This window comes from Carassius carassius, chromosome 50 (genome assembly GCF_963082965.1).
Source record: "Carassius carassius chromosome 50, fCarCar2.1, whole genome shotgun sequence".
Taxonomy (NCBI): domain Eukaryota; kingdom Metazoa; phylum Chordata; class Actinopteri; order Cypriniformes; family Cyprinidae; genus Carassius; species Carassius carassius.
The window spans coordinates 18,277,961-18,298,541 of NC_081804.1; the positions used below are offsets into that span (position 1 = coordinate 18,277,961).

At 38.0% G+C, this 20,581-nt stretch overlaps 1 protein-coding gene across 2 annotated transcripts in view; it reads right to left on the reverse strand.

The window, feature by feature from the left end:
• LOC132133660 (copine-8-like) overlaps nucleotides 1-19,971 on the reverse strand; it is a 53,245-nt gene extending 33,274 nt beyond the window's left edge. For both annotated transcript variants that reach the window (XM_059546554.1, XM_059546555.1), the window contains exons 1-4: nucleotides 19,801-19,971; nucleotides 13,440-13,480; nucleotides 6,173-6,219; nucleotides 5,974-6,077 (exon numbers count right to left, since the gene is read on the reverse strand). In XM_059546554.1, coding sequence (XP_059402537.1) covers nucleotides 5,974-6,077; nucleotides 6,173-6,219; nucleotides 13,440-13,480; nucleotides 19,801-19,907 — 299 coding nt within the window. In that variant the 5' untranslated portion in view covers nucleotides 19,908-19,971. The remainder of the gene's footprint in view (nucleotides 1-5,973; nucleotides 6,078-6,172; nucleotides 6,220-13,439; nucleotides 13,481-19,800) is intronic.
• Between the last annotated feature and the right edge of the window lie 610 nt (nucleotides 19,972-20,581).

Below are 20,581 nucleotides of genomic sequence, written 5' to 3' on the forward strand. Positions count from 1 at the left end.
ATCTGAAATGATTAAGGTTTTTGATCATTCTATGTTTGGAAAGGAGGCTTAAAGGCTTTTGGTGGACCTTCATGAGGGCAAGAGATCAGTGGATGATTATGCCATTGAGTTTAGGACTCTCACAGCTACAAGTCAGTGGAATCCTGAGGTGCTGGCTGTGCGGTTTTTGGACGGGCTTGTTGATGACATCAAATACAAGATTTACTGTATGCCTGTGATCCTCCAGAACATCTGGATGATCTTATAGATTTTGCCATCCATCTTGATTCTAGAATGGAGCTGCGTCATTCAGTTCAAGGTCAGTCTATCAGACATCGAGCAGAACTCCCTGATCAGAAGCACTTTTTGTAGCTGAGCCAATGCAGGTTAGCAGAATGATTCTTTCTGCCAAAGAAAGACGACAACACTTGTCTGAAGGCCTCAGTTTGAAGTGCGGTGGCCATGGCCATCTAGCTGCATCTTGTCCAGCAAAAGCCAGTGCTCATCAGTAGTTAGGGGAATTCAACTTCTATTTCCCCAGTTCAAGGATCTCATACTCTCTTGCCGGTGACTGTCATAAAGAATGGTACTTCCTGTTCAGCACACTGACTCGGGAGCTGAAGGGAATTTTTTTTTTAATAAAGCTTGGGCTCATTTACCATCTTCCCATTCACCCTTTTAATCCTCCCATCACCGCTCATTCACTGGTTGGCAGCCAGGTCATGATTATTTTGTCTAAAACTGGCCAGGTGAGTGAAATTACCTCTGGTAACTACTTAGCTGGAGCTCTATTTCTTTGCATGGTCCCCTCATTAACTGGGCAGACAATTCTATTTTTTTAATTGGAGTCCATTTTGTTATGCACACTGGCTTGTTTCTGCTCCTCCTTCTCTGTCTCATTCTTTGTTTCAGGAGGAAGAGATCGATTTGCCCTGGGTTCCTGACATGAACCATGATTTGCAGGCAGTCTTCAGAAGGTCCCAATCTGCCTCTCATTCACTAGATTGACCGTATAATTATACCATCGATCTCCTCCCAGGCACTTCCATGCCTCGTGGTCGTCTTTTACTCCTTGTCCGCACCTGAGCGGCTGGCAATGGAGAAAGATCTGTCACAACAGGCAGGTGTCCAGCAGCTACTTGAGAATCAGATATTTGTTAAGGTGGAGAAGTGGTTTTCGCTTTTGGGTTCAATCATTTTAGGGTAGGGGATTCGCATGAACCCTGCAAAGGTGAGAGCCATCTCTAACTGGCCGGTACCTGACTCAAAGAAGAGTTTACAAAAGTTCCTGGGTTTTGCCAATTTCAATCTGAGATTCATCAGGAACTTTAGCCAGGTAGCAGCCCCTTTGACAGCTTGTAGCAGCTCAGAGTGCTTTTGATGAACTTAAACGTAGATTTACTTCTGCTCCAATTCTCATTACACCTGACCTCGTTCGCAGTTTGTGGTGGAGGTTGAAGCATCGGAGGTAGGTCATGGGGTTCTCAAATATCCCCTCAAGGTAATAAGCTACATCCTCGTGTTTATTTTTTTCACCATATGTCTCCTACAGAACGAAACTATGACATCGGCTATCGAGAGTTGCTGGTACGATTTGCTCTGGGGAAATGGTGTCACTGGTTTGAGGGGACAGCTATTCCTTTCGTGGTGTGAACTGACCATAGGAGCTTGGGGTACATTTGGTCACTTAAATGATTGCCAGACAGGCTCATTGGGGATAATTTTTTAGGCACTTCGACTTTGTGTTATCTTACAGGCCATGCTCCAAAAATGGTAAACTTGCTGCGTTGTCACAGTGCATCACTCCCTTGGTTGACACACCTCCTCCTGGGACTATTTTGCCTCAGGGTTGTGTGATGGGTGAGGTCACCTAGGGAATTTAAGATTGTGTCTTCTAATTTACCATGCACTGGTTTGTTACATCCTTTTCTTATCCCTTCCTGCCCCTGGTCACATATTCCCCTGTATTTTGTTACTGGTCTCCCTCCATCCAGTTGCAATACTGTGATCCTCATCATGTTGGATCAATTTTCTAAAGTGTTCCACTTCATTGCCCTTTCCAAACCACCCTCTGTGAAGGAGAACGCCTGGGTGATTATTCACCACGTCTTCAGGATTCATAGTTTTCCGGAGGACGTGGTCTCTGAAAGGGGGCCCCAGTGTGTTTCCCATCTTTGGAGGGAGTTCTGTCGGCAGATTGGAGCCTCTGTCAGTCTATTGTTGGGGTTTCATCCACAGACCATTGGCCAGTCTGAGCGGGTAAACCAGGATTTCATTGATTTTCTGATTTTTAGCTTCCCACAACCCCTCTACCTAGAGTCAGCAGCTAACGTGTGCTGAGTATTCTCATAACTCATTGCCAGTGTCTTCAGCTGGGCTTTTCCCATTCATGAGTTGACTGGGTTGCCAACCTCTTTTGTTTTCTTCCCATGGTCCTGAAGCAGCCATTCCCTCGGTCCAGGCTTTTATTCAGAGCTGTTGTCATACCTGGAGGAGGGCCAGGGAGGAGCTTTTCCAGTACAGACATACTAAAATCACTGCAGACTGTTAATGGAGGATGACTTTTGGAGGATGTTTTTTAGCAACGGATTTGGCTTTCCACCAAAGAGTTGCAGCTTTGAGACCTGGCTCATAAGTTGGCACCTACTGTAGGTTCATCTGGCCTTATCCCATTGTTAAAGTCATCAGTCCAGTGGCAGTCTAGCTTAGGTTACCCTATCCTTTCCTTTGTGTGTACCCTTTTTTATGTTTCTAAAATTAAGCCAGTCTTGCATTCACCTCATATTTCTTCTGTATCTTCCTCTGTTCCTCCACCTCCCCTGATGACTGAGGGTGCTCCTGCCTTCATCGACAGGAAAAAAATTATTGATTCGAGGCACCTTGGATGAGGATTTCAGTACAGTGGGGAAAATATTTATTTGATCCCCTTCTGGTTTTTATAAGTTTGCCCACTTACAAAGAAATTAAGGTTCTGTAATTGTTATGGTTGGTTTATTTTAACTTATAGAGACAAAATATCATCCAAAAAAATCCATAAAAAATTATATAAAGATCAGAAATGTATTTGAATTTCAGTGAGTTCAATATGTATTTGATCCCCAAGCACAACATAACTTAGTACTTGGTGCAGAAATCCTTGTTGGCAAGCACAGAGGTAAGACATTTTTGTAGTTGGTCACCAGGTTTGCACACATCTCAGGAGAAATTTGAAGTTTCAACTCCCTCCACAGATTTATTTATAGGATTAAGGTCTGGAGACTGGCTAGGCCACTCCATGACCTTAATGTGCTTCTTCTTGAGCCACTTCTTTGTTACCTTGGGGGTATGATTTAGGTCATTGTAATCCTTGAAGACTTATCCATGACCCATCTTCAGTGTTCTGGCTGAGGGAAAGAGGTTCTCATCCAAGATTTTACAGTACATGGGCCCGTCCATTTGCCCCTCAGTGCAATATGTCCAGTACTCTTAGCAGAAAAAAAAGCCCAAAGCATAATCTTTCCACCTCCATACTTGACTGTAGGGATGGTGTTCTTGGGGTCATAGTCAGAATTTCTCTCCCTCCAAACACAGCGAGTCAAGCGAATGCCATAGAGTTCAATTTTGGTCTTATCTGACCATATCACTTTCTCCCAAGCCCTCTCTGAATCATTAAGATGTTCTTTTGCAAAGTTTAAACAGGCCTGTAGATGTGCCTTTTTAAGCAGGGGGATCTTGCGATTGCTGCAGGATTTCAGTCCTTTGTGGCATAGTGTGTAACCAATGTTTTGCTTTGTGACTATGGTCCCGACTGCCTTAAGGTCATCAACAAGCTCCTCCCGTGTAGTTTGGGGCTGATCCCTCACCTTTCTCATGATCATCCTTAACCCATGAGTCAAGATCTTGCCAAGAGCTCCAGACCAAGGCTGATGGTCTTGTAGCCCATTCAAGCCTTGTGCAGATCTACAATCTTGTCTCTTAACTTATCCTGGATTGTTACATGCTGCTGATCCAACACACTGTTACTGACTTTGGAGTTTGGATTTTCCCAGGGGTTCTATTCACCTTTTTGGATTACCCAGCTGTTACGATCTTCTGTCTGTGAGCTGTGAGCTTTGGATTGCCTTAATTGTTCTGCCTGCTCCTTGCCTGACCTTCTCACCGGCCTGACTCTGTCTTTCATCTTATGGATTAGATTTGGTTACTGATGGACTGCCCCGAACATTGACTTTACCTGCTTAACTATTCTCCTGTCTCATCCTGGTCCAGAACTTGTCTGTAACCATTTGGCTCATACTGTGTTTATTATTGCTCTTCAATAAACTGGAGTTAAGCATTGTTCTGCTTTTGGGTCCTTCCTTCCATAGATCGTTACAGCGAGCTGTAGTTCCAATCACACGTTTGTTTTTGTTTTTTTGTCTTCTGTTAACAAATTTTCTTTGGAACTCTTGTTGCACTATGCTGGTTATGACAGAACTTCTGATCAGAGTTGGCACATGACGCTTTGGGAAATAGACTCAATATTGGTGGTTAACATGTTCTGATTGGTTGCTAGGGTTTTGCAAAGGTATTCTGAATGGTTGCCGTGGTGTTCTGGGTCGTTCCTGGTTGCTTACACCACCCAGGTCTCAATGATATGGCTTGATCTGACAACTTCTTATTGAAATCTCCATGGTTACTAAACAGATGATTCTAAAGTTAGAATATATATATATATATATATATATATATATATATATATATATATATATATATATATATATATATATATATATATATGTGAGATCTGGAGCTGTTCAGTGTATATATATATATATATATATATATATATATATATCAATCTGGGTGAGAAGGGACCAGGTGTAAAGCTGTCAGGTGTACACACACACACACACACACACACTCACACACAGATGGATGTGACATATCCATCAAAATGTCACATCCTGAATATGATAATATCAGGACAGGGAGCTGATGACATGACCGACCAACCATACACACACACACACACACACACACACACACACACACACGTCACTTATGTTCTATGTTAATAAAGCCTATGTTAATAAAAGCTCATGTATAATGTGCATCATGTGCCTCTAGACAATTTGTAGTGGTAAGTATGGAGCAGGCCGCTCTAATGGATGATCTGCAGTGTGTGTTTGACCACTTGTGTGTGTGTGCGTGTTTGTGTGATAGAGGTGAATAATGCATAAATGTAATTTCTGGGGTACAGCTGTATAAAATGTGCTTCAATGAGCAGCAGCAAGCCAAAACCCTGCAGGCAGTGTGTGTGTGTGTGTATGTGTGTTTGTGAGAGAGAGAGAGAGAAAGAGAGTATGTGTGAAATCATACAAAACTGCATTAAAAGGTCTCCTATGTTCCTTATGAAAACAGCCCTGTTGTAAATGTTGTCTCTGTATGTCACGTTCTGGGCGCACGGAGAGATGGCGGTACGCTTAAGAGTTATATTTGGAAGTGGCGGTACTGAGTACCGGTGCGTACCGGCCCACCTAAAACACTGGTAACCACATGCAACCATAGAAGCTTTTGGGAAATGCACCCCATGTTGTTAAATGTTTGTTATTATACAAAAAAAACTTGATTATTATTATTATTTTTTTTATAATTAAGAAGTGTACTTTCACATGTATTCAAAACGAAAAAAAAAAAAATTCCAAATACCATTTGTTTCACCATTTCTCTGTAATTATTTGTGAAATTTATTAGAAATGTATGGGTGAAAACTGTAAAGTAAATCATACACTTTTTTCAGTGAAGAAAAAAAAATAAAAAAAAATAAATAAATAAAATATATATATATATATATATATATATATATATATATATATATATAATTATTATTATTATTATTTTATTTTTATTTTTTTAATGAATGAGCCCAATATGAGTTCTAAAATCAAATGTTTATGAATAAAACACACAGTTTTTAAACCCAAACATAAAACACTCAACGACAGACAAACATTTTCATATGCTGATTATACTTACAGGTCAAAACGTAAATTTTGTCTCTCTTCAAAGAAGTAATCGAGGATGAATTTGTGCACAAAGTCTGGATTCAGCGTGTTATCAATGACTTCTGTCCTGCCAAACTAAACAATAAAGGGCATCACATTACCAGTATGAACAAAAGCAATGTCAATTAAAAAATACAGGTCTGAAAACACAAATTCAGAAAATACAATACCTCCCTCCACTCCCTGTTTGCCACAGTCTGAGTGTACAGCACACAAACTACATAGAAACAAATATAAAGATGCATGAAAACTGCCTTGAGACATTAAAACGCCACCTTGCTGAAAAGAAAAATGAAAATACAGCAGCCCTGGTTTGTTAATTCAGCAAATTAAGAAATCAAGTATGCACAAAAAGCAAAGAAAGATGTGTGGAGCTCTTAAGAATACAATTATTGGCTCATTTGTCTCACATGCAGTGAGAGAAGTTTGTTATTAACACACACACACACACATGCTCAGATGTCTCGCCAATTCAAATCACAAGCAACGGCAGGTGGCTGAAATAATTCCTTTTCTTAACATCTGTTCAACTGCTTTGGGGCCTTCCTCTAAACATGAGCCAATACCTGCCATCAGACTGTGTCTAAAAATATGCCTAATTAAAAAAAGGCCATCACTGTCCTCACAGCATGCATAATCTCCACCTTTATATCCAGTTTGGACCCCATAGCCTCGTAGAGTTTACAGTGTGTGACTTTATGACCACCTGTACTGATATCTGTCCTGGGAGAGGAATGTGTGTGTGTGTGTGTGTGTGTGTGTGTGTGTGTGTGTGTGACAGAGAGCTATAGATAGAGATAGAGAGAGAGAGAGAGAGAGAGAGAGAGAGAGAGAGAGAGAGAGAAATATGAGTATGGATGTGTAGTAGACGTATATGGCCACCAGGACACTTTCGAAAAATACACCTACACAATAACATGCAGTGAAATTTACCTACAAGAATATATACTGCCATAGAACATCTATTGTTTGTTGTCATAAAAATGTCCTTTAAATAGTTTCCGTCACCGAATAAATAAGAGAAAAGTTAATTCCAACTTTTTATCCCTCAGTCTACTTTCTATCATGACATTCGGATTTTGAAACTTTCAACTTTGAGTTTGCATCACACAATTCTAAAGATCTAAAACTATTTTATATTACATAATCAAAATGGGGGCAAATATACTTTCACAGCACTCTGCATTCTTCTGAAACAACATTCTTTTTTTTCACAATTCTGACTTTATGTGTGACACATAAACTTACCTTTTTTCAATCAGTGGAGGAAATGGTCTTCAATATTTAACACCTATGATCGATTGCCCCCTTTAAACTTAAAGGTGATCTACTATGCAAAACATTTTTTTATAAGGATACATTACATTTTTTTTTAAGAAATTTTATTTCTATTATTTTATTTATTTATTTTTATTTTAGAATACTACATTTTAGAACAATATTTCATGAGTTTGCACTTATCAGATACAGAAAAGAGTATGCATACTCGGCATGCTGTCCGAGATAAGGGCTCTGAGTTTGTGATTTATCCCAAACTCGTAAAAAAAAAAAAAAGAGTAGAGACCGAAAGACAGCAGGATTCATGTTTCCCACAATTATTGCAAGTTGCCCAGACCCTGAAATAGAAAAGCATCCCCACACCACCATGCTTGACAGCAGGTATGATGTTCTTTAAGTAGAACTAGCACCAGATATAATGGGAACACTGTCTTCCAAACTGTTCCACTTTCAACTCAGTTGACAAAAATATATCATCAGTGTTTGTTTTGGCATAATTCAGACAAGTCTTTTGGGTTTTCTATGGCAGCCATTTTTCCCAGTGTCTTTCCAATAATGGAGTCATGAACAGTGACCTGCATGGATCCATCAATATTATCCTTGGGTCTTGTGTGACTTCCTGGATGAGTTGGCATTGTGCTCTTGGAGGAATTTTGGAAGGACAGCCACTTCTGGGAAGGTTCACTGCTGTACAGGTTTTTATTTTTTCTGGAGAAAATGGCTCTCACCATGGTTCATTGGAGTCCAAGATTTTCTTTCAGTTTTGGAATAGTGTGTTACTGGGTGTGACCTTTTAACCAGCTTCATGCTGGTTCTGTTTAAGCTCTGATGTCTTGAACAGGGCTGACAGTAATCAGTTATCATCTGAACCCCATTATGAATGCAGTTCCATAGATCTGAGAATAAATAACTACAGGTTCAAAAAACATTTACACATAGGCCTAGTTGGTATTAGATAACCACTGAACGTAGGGTACATAAAGTGAAAATGTCATTGTTCATTTTAATTTCACGGGTTTGTAGAAAATGTAGAATGTGTGCAGAGTTTTTCTAGATTTTAGTTATTTATTTTTGAATAATTTATTTTTAGTTGAGGTACAATTACACACAAACAATCCCCAGCCCTTCATAAGATTCCAGGAACTTCATCATCATCATCAGTGCTGCAGGAGAGTCGTCTTATATGGAGCGGCACATGTGCTGAGTCTAAGCTGTGCTGACGTGATGGGGCCAGTCATGCAGCACTACAACTCCTCCCTACATTCACCGGCCAAAAGATGCTGGAATCAGGGACTCCAGACGGCTAAATATAGACTCATCGCTCACTGCCTGTGTGTGTGGCATCCACAGCGCTTGATGTCATATTACAGGCTATGTATTTGGTGTGTTTAGGGGAAGGATCATTTCTTGTTGCATTGATGTACTATTTCAAGCCTACATGTATCATATGCATTTACAGTAAGAGTTCAAATGAGATCTACATGATTGCTAAACGTGCATGTCGAAAGGAAAGTATACCTTGGGTTCAGGATTCAAAATGCTTGCAAAACTTAATGCTCTATTGCGTTTGAAAAAAAAAAAACACCTACTAAACCCGATCCTAAACCTAGCCAATAGTGTTAACAAAAGTAAACGTAAAATAAAAAAATTTGCTGGCGAAACCATGCCATTTATAGATTTATTGGGGACATTGGATGAAATTGTCACTTTTATTTATTTATTTATTTTTTGCATTTAGTTTAGGTTTCTGGCATGTCTGCCAGCTTAGAAAAGCTGAAAAGAATACATGCAGTCAATTCATCTGTCTGAGTCTGTAACTGTGTCATCCAGCAATATGTTTAAATTTGTAGCCAGATAGCTAGGATAGATACATAGATAGCTAGCTATTTGAAGAAGAGCACCTCCAAGCCATATATGGAGAGAGGGAAGAGACCCCCCACGGAAGAAGGGGGGGGAGGTGAGCAGTAGCTCATTATCATTTAAAGATACATGCTCTGAAACTGGTATCTTCACAGAGCTCTTTTTGACAAGGTAAAAAAGAAGTTGTTTTACATGACCATTGAGGAATTTTAATCGAAGTATGTTACAGATATTTCATTGAAGACCCTAAAGAATCATACCAACTAGGAAAATGGACATCTGATTAGTGATGCGCGGGTTGTATCATAACCCGCCGGTCGGGTTGGTGCGGGTTATGAAATTGGCACTTTATTGCGGGGCGGGTCACTTAAAACAAAATTTTTAAAAATCCATTTATGCTGCATGGAATTTAGTGGTGGAAATTTTGATTCTTTCAAGAGATTCGTTGATTTTCAGTTCGTTCACCAAAATGATTCATTCACTGATTCGTTCAGTGACCATTTCTTCATATTACACAAATACGCCAGCAGCGAAAAAGAGTGTCTTATGTGTTATGTCTTAAATCAACGAATGCATTCACTTGTGACAAAAACTGATTTGTCTATGGTCAGTGGATTACATAAACGAGAATGATTCGTTCACCTAAAAAATTTGTTCACGAACGAACCATCATAGTGCAATTACCTATACCCTATATTAAATATCTGGAATATTTATATTTTCATATTTGATTAGGTTCTTTGATAAGGGTACGATACGAAGGTCTAAGTAGCAATGTAACTTCAGTGATGTCCCCGATGCACGGGGCGGGTCGGGGCGTGTCAAGAAATTTTACTTTATTTGCGGGGCGGGCTGGGGCGGGCCAAATAATTTCATAAAAGCGGGACCCGTGGGCTGGAAAAAACCCCGACCCGCGCATCACTACATCTGATGTCCCCTTTAAGCTCTTTCATTGTGACTGATGTTTCACAGACTTGTGCTGTACTGAGCAAGTTTACTAGATATGTTCTGCAAGCCTGTGAATGCTTTGGAGTTGATAGTTTTGTCATATGCATAATTCATGACATTTACTTTTACATGATATTTACTTTTACATAGCAATACCTACTCAGTATTTAGAAACCTATGCTGATGAAAATTGAACAAAAATTTTAAATTGACTTCCGGGGGGGGGGGGGGGGGGGGGTGTAATATTGTTGTGTAGAATATGACCCCTTTAAAAGAAAGCTGAAACGTTATGTACTTTCCAAACAATATAACTGGCCCAATTTTAAGATGAAAATATAATTTAGAATCTTAGCAGAGAAATAATCAAAACAAAATATTTTAGAGCACATAATGTGTGTTTGTGTGTCAGAAAAGTCAGTGTAATCAGCCATACAGCAGAATGAACAATGCAGGGCCTGCAGTCAAACTTATCTGTATGTTCATTAAAGCTGTGAATGTTAACCGACCACAACATCTTGATTACACAATGCAATCACAACACACATGAACACAAAAATACAATAATATACTTTCCTGCATATGAAAGAATATGCATATGCAGCAGGGTTTCATGCAATCAAGATTTCTTATAAAACAACATCATAATTAAGGCAGGCAGTTAAGATATTGCACACTAATGATGCTCCCTACGGTGATCAGTGCTCTGTTGATGAGCAGTAACTTTATCACAATTTTGGCCTAGACCGCTTTAAAGGGGTCATTGGATGCCCTTTTTTTTTGCAAGTTGATATGATTCTTTAGGGTCTTAATGAAAAGTCTGTAACATAGTTTGGTTAAAATTTCTCAATAGTTGTGTAAAAAAACACCTTTTTTTACCCTGTCAAAAACAGCTCTTTTCAGAGTAAGCTGTTCTGTAGCATTTTCCTTTAAATGTTAATGAGCTCTGCTGACCCCGCCCCCTCTTCCTAGCCGCTCTCTGAGGGCATGTTTACTTTAGCTGCATTCATCATGAAACTTGCTAATTAGCACATTATTAGGAAAGATGATTTCCAAAGATTCATTAAAAAACTTTATACTCACTTCTGGATGTGAAGCTGAATCACGAATGATTCGCGCGAACATAGACACATTTACGTACCTCAGGGGCACATTCCCTTCAAAAACAAACGTAATCCACTGCGTCTTCAGCGACTCAGATGTCAGGAGTAAATGAAGACTGCTATGTTCATTATTACAATTATTACATTATTACCTCAATCACTTAGAAGACATTCTTTGAACACATCTGGTCCGGCGGCGAAACAATGGTGGACTAATGACAGTCACTCAGGGCGGGTCTAAGGTAAGATGCCAGTCCAGTCTGTGCTGAAATGCCACTGTCAATCAAACTATAGTGGGAGGGGCCTGTCTGTGTGACATCACACAGACATCTCAGATCGCCTCGATTTGAGAAAGGGGTAAAGATTTGAGCAGATAAAAAAAAAATAAACACTGGGTGGATTTTTATCATTATAGGGTGCCAACACATGTTTCAGTTTAAACAACTTGGAAAAGTGCATGTAGCATCCTATGACCCCTTTAAAGGCACAATATGTAATTTTTCTGCTTTAAAAATAGCAGATATCACTATATCTATGTTATATATATTTTTTTGTTGTGTACTTACATTATCCCGACAGTTTCCACGAACTTTAAAATCCGGAGAAAATTATAGTTTAATTAGAAGACACGGCACGTTTCTTTATTTCCGTTTTGTCGCCCGTCTATGGCGTCATATAAACTTTGACCCCTCTAGTTTATCTAACTTCCTGCGGAACCGCAAAATACAAAGGTGAACAGAAGCAAAGACGAGACAAAGAAGAAAAAGTAGTAGCTAGCCTTGATCGAGACTATTATATTTTATATTTATATTGTTTATATTCATATTTATACCTCAATCAATAACTTAGTTATGGATCATGATTATGCTTTGCCTGCACGTTCTGTGAAGCGCAAACGTACGGGTGAAATAAATGACCTGAGAAGGTTTTGGGACGAAGAAGAAACGAGACATGGGTAAATATTGGAGTTGCATTTCCAAGATAGAGAGAGCTTCGTGACAAGCTGAAACTACAGAGAGATGCTTGCATTCTAATAAACAGGTATGCATCCATTCAGCTAACTATATCTATCTGTATATTTTGTGAAACGATGATGTCTTGTGTAAAACGCAGACGGACTAGCTCTCATGTAGAGTATAATGTAAATCTACATGTGTTCTATATCTAGCTGGATAAAGTAGCTTCAAATGCAGTTCACTATCTTGTTCGATATCATAGTATAAACGTAGCCTAATTATAATTATTAACGAAAGGCAACCGTGTTTTTTTTAACATATATTACTACTAGCTAGATGGAATATTGATTTGATAGGGGTCTGATAATTCATATATCTCTCCGTTCGAAAATACGTGATTGTCAAAATACTAAGGCCGGTGACACACTGGCTGCGTGGCGTCTCTGCTGCGTGTCAGAAGCGCGGCGTGCTGCTGCTGCTGATGCAGGTGACATAGAGGGAGACCGCCGACAGACCAGGCTCTTGTCTTCATGACAACAATATCTATACTTCATGTTGAACATAAATATAAAGCCTACTGATAAAGGACACCGTCAACAGTATTGACGGCAAAATAGACTTATGTTTGACAGGTGCAATATTTGAAAATCGATAATTATTTATTTATTTTTAAAATTACATTTGTATCTGAATTTATGTCAACCTATAGACTTTCAAACATCAAAATGTCATGAATTAATATGTATTTGTGTACAAAATTACATATAAACATATTTTCCTATTATATTTTGCCTGGAAACGCTTCCAACATGCGTGCGTGTCGCGTGAAAAATAGGCGTCCGTTCTATTTCTAGCATGCACACGTTTTCCGTGCGGCTCGAGCCGCGCCTGAGACACGCGTCTCACACAGGCAGTCTGCAAACTCTAACCTATTAACATGGGAGCCAAATTAAAAACTGACACGCCACGCAGCTGAGACGCTTGCGCCACGCATCCAGTGTGTCGCCGGCCTCAGTTAAAATGAGTGAGGAATGTGGCGAGCGAAAGAGCGCGTGTTCCAATGAACAACAACTCCCATGAGCCTACGCTCTTTCCCGACGTCATCAAAGTACGTCTCATGTTATAGTTTTGATTGAGTGACCCCTGGTGGCCAAAAATTCCATACTGCACGTTTAAGTAATGTTATTTTAGATGAGCTAGTGTTTTCAGATAAACCGATCTCTGTACCAATATTTCAGTGCATGATAGACTAAATTAATAAGATTCTATAATGTAATGTGTACCAAAAAGCTTACTTGGATCAGATTTTGAGAAGGTGTCTCTGTCCAAGAGGTTTCTGTAGTAGAAAGAAAGAAAGAAAGAAAGAAAGAAAGAAAGAAAGAAAGAAAGAAAGAAAGAAATATGAGTTAATAAAGACCCATTCAAAAAGGTTGTCTGAATCAGGAGAGAAATATGCCCAAATCAAACACAGTTTACAAGCCAAAACAAATATGTGGGTGGATTTTGATGTAATGGAAAAGCAGGGGATGGACTTTTTGCACTAGATGAATTGTTATTATGGACTCATATTTTGGAAGCAATGATTTAAAATTTGTATTTGTTTCTTACAAACACGCATCTTTTCTTTTTTCAATTCATTGATGGGCCTGAGTGGTGTGGATTATTCATGGATTATTGTGATGTTTTTATCTGCTGTTTGGACTCTCATTCTGACGGCACCCATTCACCGTAGAATTGGTAAGCAACTGATGCAATGCTACATTTGTTCAAATCTGTTCAGATAAAGAAACAAACTGATCTATGTCTTGGATGGCCTGAGAGTGAGTACGTTTTTAATACATTTTCCTGAAAACCGCTCCTTTAATGTCCTCAGCTTCATGTCTAATATGTTGGTGGAAACATTTAATTGGTTTTAAATCTACATCTGTTAACTTATTCATTTCATTCATTTTTAACATTCAAGCAGGGTATTGCCAAGTATCCCAAGATGCAGTATACATCATTGTGATTCAATGCATTGCGAAGCATCACAGTATCATAATTGATTCGTGATTGAAAAGCGCATGAGAGAGACTAAGCGTCTCAGGAGAGAGAGTGAATCTGTGATATAACTTTCGACCTCTCTTGCAGGGATCACTTTGTACTGTGTGTCACAGAAGAACTGAGAAATTTCATTTTCAGAGATTAGTCTTATTTAGATGAGTTCTTTATTAATTCAACTGTAGGAAATTATATGAATGTACAAAACTGAATAGATTTAATGCAATAAATAAATACAAATAGCAGTGCCTGAAGTATCAATGTAACTGTGAGAAAAAGAAATGTAATATTGCTCTATCAGTCCAGTATCAAGGCAGTGGATCTCTGAAGGAAATCTCACTGAGCTCTTATGATTGTGCAAAGAAAAGTGGATCATTGCATCAATAACAGTAAAACCTCAATAAACCGAACCTCAATTCAGCTCGTCTGCTGTTTCTGTTTCATGCTGATATTTTTTATGTATAATTTCACAAAACTGAAAACTGTCAAACCATTCTTTTTTTGCTTCAAACTTCGAAATAATACAATCTAATTTAGATTAAAAACTGCTCATGTTGCATGTATGCAGCATCTTTGTTTGGATCAGGATTGGAAAGAGCACAACAAAAATGCCAGTGCTATATTAGTATATTATTATAGTGTTATATTTCAGTTTCACAAAGAAACGTGCAGCAATAATAAAAGGACACATTTAATTTATAATTTCTCTTAAATCTAATTTTGTAAAAAAAAAAAAAATCCTGATTCGAATCGCATAGTGAATCGAATGGAATCGTGAGTTGAGTGAATCATTACATCAAATGAATATAAATATTGTAAAAAACTTAATTTTCACCTCATAAACTGTAAACAGGATGTAACAATGAACACTAGGGCTTGCATAGACTAGTAGTCGCGTGATCGACTACTGCAACCACTAGTCGGCGCTGTCGGAACAATCGACTACTCGAGCATGCATTAACCATAATGCGTACAAAGAGTTTGCAGGTACGACGTGAATTTTAGGATTACAATATTGCAAGGAGCTGTTACTTTCTATGACCTTATCTATGTTGCATGTAAAATTAAAAGATGTAATTAGGGGTGTGCCTGAAGTCGAATACCTTATTCTGAATGGCACGGATAATGGCTTCAAAAATGAATAAGAGACAAGGAATAATTCTGCCTGAATACTCGGCTGAAGCTGGCACAGTCCGGAGTTTGCTAGATAACAGGTGAACCAGGGGATCAGCGCAATATTATACACAGACCTCTAAAGTCACGAGTGTGAAGTGAATGAATGTAAACTTTATGAATGAAAAGAGCGCAAATCAAACACAGCATCGCTGTTGTCTCTCCGTGCATCTCTCAGAAATCAGAGCTTGGCAAGAATAATATTACCTATAATAATACATCATACTCGTTCTATTGTATATATTTAAAAGGCAATGCTTTAAAACCTTAGGCTACGATATGATACGAATGAATGGATAAAGCACAGCGCGCTCACCAATCAAACAGCAATCAAAAAACAAATCAGTTAGAGTAGGCTAATAATCAGCTTAGATAGGGATACATTGTCTATTTGGCCTACATGTTTGCATCTTTATCTTTTGCTGGTTTGCACGACGCACGCACATTTGTTTAGTGAAGTTCACTAAACATTAAGACTTGCTTAAAGAGTTAATGTAATGAAAATGTGCGCATTGAATGGATTCAGTCGTGTTCAAATGATCACTAAACGTTTGTCATGTCATCTCTCTGCTTGCATGATAAATATTATTTTAGAAATAAATAATTATTTTAGTTTAACACGGCATACCGATAACTATGAAAAAAAAGATAAAAAGTCATAACGGTCTTATCAAGTACTGTACGACGTTGTATCCGAATGCAGATACAAAATTTTTTGTGATTGTTACAGACACAAATACAGATACTGTTACATGAAAATTTAAATATGTAATGTCATAATAGTTTTGACAATTTATATATGTAATTGTTGCATAAGGCTATAAATTAATAAGCGTTTATTGAAAAAAAAAGTCTTTTCATTTACAGTAGCATGAACCACGAGTAGTCGAGTAACTTGAGTATTTTTAAAATAAAAAATCGACTAGTAGAAATCAGTAGTCGTGTAACCCCTAATGAACACATATGAATGTATAACCAATTAGCCATAGGCTCTAATTAATATGTAATTGTTAGCATATAACCCAAACTCAATATATCACCCAAAACACCAACTGCATATATAACCGATAAGTTAAAACTTCAAACAAATATATAATCATACACATAAGCATACCCACAACATATAAGCCCAAATACATTTATATTATAACCAAGAACTCATAGACCCAACTGAATATATGACCAATTAAGCATAAACCTACCTTAATATATACTCCATAAACATAACTACAAATAGCCACAGAATATAACCAATAACCCAAAAGTGAAAATTAATATAACCAATGAGCCACAGACTCATCTAAATATTAAAATCAATAGCATACAAGTAAACAGTGTATGACCAATAACCAAGAGCCCAGTTTAATATATAATTCACAATACATGTATTAAAAGTAAAAATATGTAACCAATAACACATAACCCCAACTGAAACTGCATCATAACACATTAATTTATTGGTCCTCCCTATTTATTTTTTTTTTTATCTTTTAAATGTTCCTTTCTATAATAAACACCCAGAAAGTCTTCCAGTTTTGTTGACATTTACACAATGACCAGTCCCTCAAATGTCTATAATAACACAGAGAATTGAGAGACCACACGGCATTTGACCACTGGATTCACAAAATCAATTTGCAGTGCTTTCTCAACATTTCAGCATCGCATCAACTACTAATGAACACATTAATTAAATGAACTATCCCTCAGTGGGTTATTTGTATATTTGTATACGTATCACTCTGTCTTTTGAAGGCTTTCGTAAATCAAACACATTCAAACAAACAAATTCACGTTATTTCGTATTAAAATGTCATACAGGGATTTTTTTGTCAGCCGAACCTCTTTCACCTATTACATTTACTCTAATATATAAAAAAGTACTATGTGTTCCAGTGTGCTCTATGCATCTTACAGGTTAAAGTCAAGGACTGAACATGTGTTTCCCCTCCCTGCGCTGTAGATCCATGTGCCACTTGAAAAAGTCAGATCCAGCCATTAAAGTGCATGGCCGAAACCTCACGGTAGCTAGAGTACAGAAATGCTCCAGAACGAGAATCCTCATGAAACATTTACACGGCTGTTCCCCTGTGAAACAGCACATTCCCATTTAAAATCCCAGCACAGCGGAAGCCTCCGCCCACATCAGCCGCTCTCCATCATAAACAAGCCCAGCAGCCAATCATATCCACCGACACTCCCTGTCCTCTTACTAATTTAATTAATGCTTATCCCTGTTCCTCTTCTGGACTCGTTCCGCATTCATATTTGCTGGTAAAACACAGAGGAATAATTCATGAGGAATGTAATTAAAGCATGAAGTGTGATAAAGTTTAGTGGCACTAATGAGGACGTCCCCCCTGAGGGGCTTAAATATGGAAAGCCCGAGTCAAAACTCTCGCTCTGTAAAGATCACCACATTGACGAGCAAATAGTGTCATCAAGACTGACATTATGACAGTATTGAAAGCAGATTAAATCAATATTGATTCTAAATCACAGACTTCTGTACATCACATCCGCTAAGGAGGGTTTTTTAAAATATGTTTAATAAAGTAAACACTCAATTATATAATATCATTCTGTGTTTGCAGGGTAAAAGAGTTTTCTTAATGGCCACTTTCAGAAAAATAAGAGGATTGCAGAAAAATAGTAAGAGATATGTTGTGTTAGGGCCAAAAAAACCCACAAATAAAACCTGAAAAATACTATATTCTATTATATTACGAAAAAGGTTAACAGGTTTTAACAGTAGCATTTAAAAATGTTCATGTTTATTTATTGGGTTTGAATTAGACAGAAAATATACCATACTCGCATCCTGCCTAATTCATTGTTAATAAATAAACATGAGGTTTTTGTTTATGCAATGTTATGTAATGTTCTGTTTTGTAATGTTTATAACTCTTGAATGGCTTACAGCTGACTGATTTATGATTCTGACTGACAGATGAAATCAATCAATCACTCCTGTCATTGTTTTTCAAGCCCAGAGCAAGGATTCTTCTCCTGTTTGTTGTCCTCTGCCTCTTTCTCTTGTGGTGTGTATTGACACGACCTCCAGCACGGAGGGTCCCGCTTCAGTGTGCTCAGACGAAACAAGTCAATCAGTCGATTCAAGCACTCTCTCAAAGGCTTCACTGCAGAATCCAGGAATAGCTTTTGTTTTCACCTTCACAACTACCAATGACTTACTTAGGTAATTTATTAAGGCCTAACTTTGGTGTTAGTATTTTACACACATCTGAATGCTGAAACTGCATGGTATTTTCCAATTTAAAAAGGAATGAATTTTTACCTGTACTGTACTGAAATTAATTATTGTTTAAATTATGTTCTTGATAAGAATTTATGAAGAATAATAAAAACAAGTGCTGTACAAAACTGGTGTCCCCATAACATTCATTTTTTTATCAACTGTTGATTTTCCGTTTATTGTTAAACAAATATAATTTCAGTGTAATAATGTGATTTTTATCCAGCATACAAACCTCTCCTCCCTGAAAATAACACTCGTGATCAGCTCACATATTCACAGCAGATCGCCGCTCTCTCAGCACTCACCTCAGGTGTGAACAGAGATGCATTTTAATAATGAACAATGACTGAATTACTCAGTTATTCAGCAGTTTTACATATCAATGCAAGTCCATTTTGAGCTTTGGACAAAGCACATGTTTTAAATTCTGAAGTCAGAAGGAAGTTAAAGAGATAAACTCACTGCTTCTCAGAACATCAACGCATCATGGATGCAAATATTATGAAATATTGAAGAACTGTCTGATGGAATGCATCATAAATCCACAGCATATGCATTATAACATAAAAAAATTAATTATCTATGTATGCATTCATAATCCGTATAATACACCATACAGTCAGTTGCATGTTATTGTAAATAATAACAACCATGTTAAAATACAGTCAAGCAAAAAAAGATTATTAATAATAATAATAACGCATGAATAACACCCGATTTCAAGTGATATCCTGTTATCATGTATTTTGTTGCATCATACACTTGAAATAAAACTGTATTATAATCATAATGAAAAATCATAATTTATCATCTTTATGATGTATTATATATAGACTTTGTGGAACGTGTTAACATTTTTGAACGATTGATTTAAATCACTGAAATGTCCCTTTATAGCTGACGCATATATTATTTGTTTTAATTTAAGCACAAGATCATTGTTTTGCAATCAAATGATGCACGCAAATTATAAATACAACACCAATAATGCACTTTATAAATGCAGAGCCTTGCAAAAACATAAGCAAGCACGGACATTAAAAAAGTAATTCAAATTGCAATGCATTATGGAAAATGCTGATGCTGCCTTCAGATTATCATTTCATTTGAAACTGCACGCATGAGTGTTCGGAAACACAGAAGCATTCAGATTCACCAGTGACAGAGCCACGCGCGGCACTCACCTGCACGACACAGTGATCTCAACTTTCGTGGCGGGAATCACCGCTGCGAGCGGCTCGAAATCCGCGAGACTCGCCATATTCAATAAGCCACTCATTACTGTGGACATGCTGCTGCTGCTGCCGGGGGAGCGCGGACACGCTCCGCGAGCATCATTCAGTCCGTGGATTCGGAGCGGGCGGGTGCGCGCGCGTGAGGGAGTCACGCGACACAGGCGCGAGAGCGTGAGAATTCCTGCCCGTCACGCGCGTCATTGAGGGCAGAAGTGCGCTACAGCAAGACGCGTGGACCGCTCAGATACAAACATCCATCAGGCGTGTAGATAGGCTACTGTACGTAATGTAGATATCTCAGTTTCTGTTATCTGTCTCTGTTAAATATAGCGGTTTATGAAATATTGTGCAAGTAGCCTGCAGTAGCCTACGTTGGCCGTCTACTTTAAGAATGTTAAATAGGCTATACACATTTAATTTGTCCACAATTTGCATATTCATGCATACCAGTAGGATTCGGTTCAGGTCAGTTCTGTGATAAAATTCCCATAAGTGTAATTTCCACCAAATGTTTGATTGTGTTTGATATAATTTTGTGATGGAAATGAAGGTGATGGAAATGGCATTTTAAAACAGTGGACTGGTTTGTTTTAGGAAGGCTAATTTAAGTGTTATAATGTTATTGTGATTAACGTTTAAAAACACTGATATGAATCACATTAAATCGCATTATGTTTGACACAATACTGAAACTGTTCGTGTTCTTTGTTTATAATCATTTAAAAAAAAA